This window comes from Zingiber officinale, chromosome 8A, assembly GCF_018446385.1.
Source record: "Zingiber officinale cultivar Zhangliang chromosome 8A, Zo_v1.1, whole genome shotgun sequence".
Lineage (NCBI taxonomy): Eukaryota > Viridiplantae > Streptophyta > Magnoliopsida > Zingiberales > Zingiberaceae > Zingiber > Zingiber officinale.
In genome coordinates this window covers 51,226,879-51,232,586 of record NC_056000.1, presented here as the reverse complement: position 1 = coordinate 51,232,586, position 5,708 = coordinate 51,226,879, and the positions used below count along the sequence as shown (strand labels likewise).

At 50.0% G+C, this 5,708-nt stretch overlaps 1 protein-coding gene across 1 annotated transcript; it reads left to right on the top strand.

The window, feature by feature from the left end:
- The first annotated feature begins 3,134 nt into the window (after window positions 1-3,134).
- Window positions 3,135-4,909, top strand: LOC122009031 (allene oxide synthase 1, chloroplastic-like). The gene has a single exon (XM_042564986.1). It carries the CDS (start codon window positions 3,239-3,241, stop codon window positions 4,760-4,762), a length of 1,524 nt encoding a protein of 507 aa, XP_042420920.1. The 5' UTR covers window positions 3,135-3,238; the 3' UTR covers window positions 4,763-4,909.
- The last annotated feature ends 799 nt before the right edge of the window (window positions 4,910-5,708 follow it).

Below are 5,708 nucleotides of genomic sequence, written 5' to 3'. Positions count from 1 at the left end.
TCGGCGGTCTTCCTTCGGAGGGTTTATAGACGCCGGCTCGTCTCTCGATATTTAACGTCGGAGCTCGACGGTCTTCCGCTCGGACGTTTATAGACACCGGCTCGTCTCTCGATATTTAACGTAGAGCTCGACGGTCTTCCGCCCGGAGGGTTTATAGACGCCGGCTCGTCTCTCGATATTTAACGTCGGAGCTCGACGGTCTTCCGCTCGGACGTTTATAGACGCCGGCTCATCTCTCGATATTTAACGTCGGAGCTCGACGGCCTTCCACTCGGAGGGTTTAAAGACGTCGGCTCGTCTCTCGATTTTTAACGTCGGAGCTCGACGGTCTTCCGCTCGGAGGGTTTATAGACGCCGGCTCGTCTCTCGATATTTAACGTCGGAGCTCGACGGCCTTCCGCTCGGAGGGTTTATAGACGCCGGCTCGTCTCTCGATATTTAACGTCGGAGCTCGACGGTCTTCCGCTCGGAGGGTTTATAGACGCCGGCTCGTCTCTCGATATTTAACGTCGGAGCTCGACGGCCTTTACGGCTAACTTCGATACTGCCGATCGGCAGGACCCTTGTCCATCCTTTGAATTATTTTCGCTTCCTGCATTACAAGGACATAGGCGACCGAAATGTGTATAAATTTACATTTAGCGCACCTTTCCCCCGGCTCGAATATCGTACTCCCGGCCGAACGGCTCGGGGTCTTCTTCGTCGAGCGCTTGGCTCGGATAACATACTCCCGGCCGAACGGCTCGGGGTCTTCTTCGTCGAGCGCTTGGCTCGGATAACATACTCCCGGCCGAACGGCTCGGGGTCTTCTTCGTCGAGCGCTTGGCTCGGATAACATCCAGGCCGAATGGCTCGGGGTCTTCCTTGTCGAGCGCTTGGCTCGAATATTATACCTCCGGCCGAATGGCTCGGGGCCTTCGGCATCGAACGCTTAGCTCGGATATTATACCTCCGGCCGAACGGCTCGGGGGCCTTCGTCCTCCCAACTTCCTCGTATGCGGTCGATTCGTCGCCTGACATCAAACTCCCGCTCTTGAGGTTCCAGAAGGAGGGGCTTGCTATAAGTTGAATTCGGGAGATGAAGTATCTACTTTTGAGGGAAATGGGACTGTGGCAGTCGGTGCTCCCGCTCGGGAGAGCGTCCGCTCGGAGGGCCTTGCCTTTTCTGTTGTCCCGTATTGGTATTTCATCTGACGAAGATCCCCGATTGCAATTCACTGCTACAGCATCAGGAGGCGTCCGGAATAGGGCCTGACGGAATAGAACGGTAGCCGGTGGTGTTTCTGCTCGACCACCAGACGCTGACGTTGCTTGCTTCTCCGGCCGCTCGGTTGTTGCTTTCTGTTTTTGCTCCACAAGCTTGGCGGCCCTTATCTCGATCAGAGCGTCGAGTTCCTCCGTCGAAAGCGTCACCGTGTGTTGTCGTCCAGCCTCGTCCATTGTTTCCGTTCGGATGCAGGAGCGTTCCCACGGCGCCAATTTGATCTGTCCGAGCGGCTGGAGGGCAGCGTGGCTCTCTATCGATGGCGTGGGCCTCGTGGCTTCGAGGCTTCCACAGTGTCGGGCCGGGAAGGGGTTCCCGGCGGCGACCCTCCGACGCTCAAGTCAGGCAAGCAGATGGTGGAAAAAGTAGCTCCAAAGGCCTTGAACGCGTACCGATAGCTCCCCCCCCCCCTTTTTCTGCGTTTCTGAAGTTTGCGGGCTCTTATAGAGCTCCAGGAAAGCTCATGCACACCTACCGAGGTGTACACGTGTCTTCTACCATGCCTGACCCCATACTGCTACAGTCCGAGCACGTCCTTGATGGGACAGAAAGATCTTCCGTATTCTGATTCTGCGTATGGCCTGCTGTCAGAAAGTATTCCCCACTGTCCCATTGTCCTGGTCTGCTTTTCCCCGAGCCGAGCGTCCATCCGCTCGTCAGGCATCGATCCGACCGGGCATAGGAGCCCTTTTCCGACCGGGCATAGGTATCACTCCATCGCGTGCTCGGCTGAGACAGTTCATTCACCATTGCTGCTTTAGCCTTGGCCGAGCGGGCCTCCCGCTCGGTCCGTTGACCTTGTTTACGATGAGCGTCGGAAACCCGACTCCCCCGTCGGGCTGTCTTTGATTCCGCTCGGATCCGTTCGGCCGGTCGCCCCAATATTTACCCGCTCGGCCAATCCTCTAGTTGACCTTTTACTCTTCAACCTTCCCGTGGCGTTGACTCTATTAAATGTGGTCCCCCATTCTTACTGCCGGATCAAATACAAATGGTGACTATCTATGAATAGATGCTCAACTGCCTTCATAATCCCAGGGTGTTTGTCAGAGAAAAATATGAACTTGTTGAACGGAATGTTTGACACGAAAGTATGTCACTTCTCAAATGATTTCAAAATTATTCTCAATTAGCATCATTCTCCACATCCACTACAAAATAAGCAATTATGAAAAGATCATCGTTGGCATCATTTGACATAATAATTAGGATACTACTTTTATACTTATTCTTTATATGAGTCTCATCTAAATAAATCAACATATACAAGCAATAACAAAACCAATTGAATATGTATGGAAACAAATGAATAACCGTTTAAATTTATTAGTTACAAGATCAATCTTGCACTTAGCAATATTGTCAGGATTTATTTCTCGAATAGCACAACAATAAAGCTACAATTTAAATGGAAAAAAATTATAAAGTCTAGTAAAAAATTTTACTTTTTTTTCTCTTCTTCGTTGGTTTTTTCCTTTGATCTTGGTTTTTTCCTTTGATCCGAACAAAGTAAGATGCGGCTTCACTTTAAAAGTCTAGTCGCTCTCCGATTTTAGCCGCCGACTCCATTCGATGAATACGATTGTTAACGATTTAGGGTAGAAGTAGATATTAATAAAGGTATTATAAGAATTTAATTAAAACTGAGTGTAATAAAATAAATTCTTATATGTCAGAGAGTTAAAATAAATGAATCTGAACCTATTTTGTCTAGCGCAGTCTAATTAACGAGGGAGTTGAAATTGTCCTTAAAAAAATTAAGGATAAAATAGAATTTTTCTCCCAAATTTAATTGCCAGCCATTTAAAAGATGTTAACTTGTAATTTTCTTTTTCTTAGATCATTAAATGATAATAAATGCAATAACGATTTAATGGAAGTCGTTCACCGGCCGAGGCCGGGCCAGCCCAAACCGATCACGGCGATCGCCACCTGAACGTTCTCTCAGCCTTCGCCTGAGGCAGAGAAGACAAGATGCTCTTTTCCTCTGCTTCATCGGCCTTTCCCCCTTCCGTTGCTTTATGCCGAGTTCGATATCGCGGCGGAGGCGGCGCCGCCTCCGCCACATGTTCCCCCCTTTCATCAGCTGATCTCCCACTGCGCCATATCCCCGGCGACTACGGCCTCCCCTTCCTGGGTCCGCTCTGCGACCGCCTCGCCTACTTCTACTTCGAGGGCCGCGACCAGTTCTTCCGCTCCCGCATCCGCCGCTACGGCTCCACCGTCTTCCGCGTCAACCTTCCCCCCGGCCCCTTCGTCGCTCCTGACCCCCGCGTCGTCGCCCTCCTCGACGCCGCCAGCTTCCCCGTCCTCTTCGATGCCTCCCTCGTCGATAAACGCGACCTCTTCACCGGCAACTTCCTGCCCTCGACCGACCTCACCGGCAGCTTCCGCGTCCTCTCCTACCTCGACCCTGCCGAGCCCAACCACGCGCCGCTAAAGCGCCTCCTCTTCTTCCTCCTCGCTTCCCACCGCCACGCTCTTGTCCTCGAGTTCCGGCGCGCCTACGGGGCCCTGTTTGATGCGATGGAAGTGGGGATCGCCAAGGAAGGCAAAGCTGACTTCGGCGCCGCCAACGATCGAGCGGCGTTCGATTTCCTCTCCCAGTGCCTCTTCGGCGTGGATCCGGCCAGATCCAGCTTGGTGCTCGATGGTCCTCGGTTGATCAACAAGTGGCTTCTGTTCCAGATCGGGCCTCTGCTCAAGCTTGGCCTCCCGGCCTACCTCGAGGACTTCCTCCTCCACTCCTTCCGCCTCCCGCCGGCTCTGGTCCGCGCCGACTACACTCGGCTCGTGGAGTTCTTCCGAGACTCGGCCGGCCCGGCGTTGGACGAGGCGAAGCGGTTCGGAGTCTCCCGGGACGAGGCGCTCCACAACGTTCTGTTTGCTGTCTGCTTCAACGGCTTCGGCGGCATCAAGTTTCTCTTCCCCAGCATCATCAAGTGGCTCGGCCGGTCGGGAGCGCGCCTCCACGGGCGCATCGCGGAGGAAGTCCGGTCGGCGGTGCGGGACGCCGGCGGAGAGGTAACATTCCGGTCGCTAGAGTCGGCGATGCCGCTGGTGCGGTCGGTGGTGTACGAGGTGCTGCGGATGGAGCCGCCGGTGCCGTTGCAGTACGGGCGGGCGAAGCGGGACATGGAAGTGGCGAGCCACGACGCGCGGTTCCCGGTGCGGGCGGGCGAGGTGCTGGTGGGGTACCAGCCGTTGGCGACGCGGGACCCGCGTGTGTTCGAGCGGGCGGAGGAGTTCGTGGCGGAGAGATTCGTGGGGGCGGAGGGGGAAGCGCTCCTGCGGCACGTCGTCTGGTCGAACGGACCGGAGACAGAGACGTCGACGGCGGAGAACAAGCAGTGCGCAGGGAAGGAGTTCGTGGTGACGGTGGCCCGGCTGCTGGTGGCGGAGCTGTTCCTGCGCTACGACTCTTTCGAGATAGAGGTGGGGCCTTCGCCGGTAGCCGCCGCGGTGAGGCTCACTTCCCTCAAAAGAGCCACATTTTGAGGCCCAGAACCAACATGAGACTGGGTTTCTTGATTTTATATTTATATTATATTATATTATTCCAATAATGGTGTTTTTTTTTCCCTTTAAATTTAGGGGCACTGGTAGTGCACTAGTGCATTATAATTGGAGTTTAGCATTTGCACAGCTCTCCCCTCTCCCTGCCAAATGACACTTTTACCCTTCTTCTTCTTTTTTTTTTTCATTTTTATTTAATTTTATTTTTTAATTAATTTTATTTATTATTTTTTATCAATACTTATATATTTTTAATTTTATTTAATTTTTATTTAGTTTTATTTTTTAATCAATTTTATTTATTATTTGTTTCATCATATTTTTTAATTTTTATTTAGTTTTATTTTTTTAATCAATTTTATTTATTATTTGTTTCATCATATTTTTTTAATTTTTATTTAGTTTTTTTATTTTTTAATCAATTTTATTTATTATTTTTAAAATTTTATTTAATTTTATTTTTTAATCAATTTTGTTTATTATTTTTTATCAATTTTTTTTATTTTATATAATTTTTAACATATGTCAAAATCTCTCTTCATTTAAATTACATTCCTAATTGGACACTTAAATTATTCCTCCCTCCAACTCTTGGCACATGACATATGTCAGAACCTCTCACTTTCTTTAAATTACCCATCCTCCAACCATTGACACCTGTCAAAACACCCCTCTCTCTTTAAATTACTCCTCTTCAACGCTTGACATATGTCAGAACCTACCTTTCCTTTAAATTACTCATCCTACAATCCTTGACACATGTCAAAATACCACTCTCCCTTTAAACTACCCCCTTCAACTCTTGACATATGTCAAAACCTCTCCTCCCTTTAAATTATCCCTCTTCCAACCCTTGACACATGTCAAAATCTCTCATCCTTTTAAATTACCCCTTGCAACTCTTGACACATGTCAGAACTTCTCACTC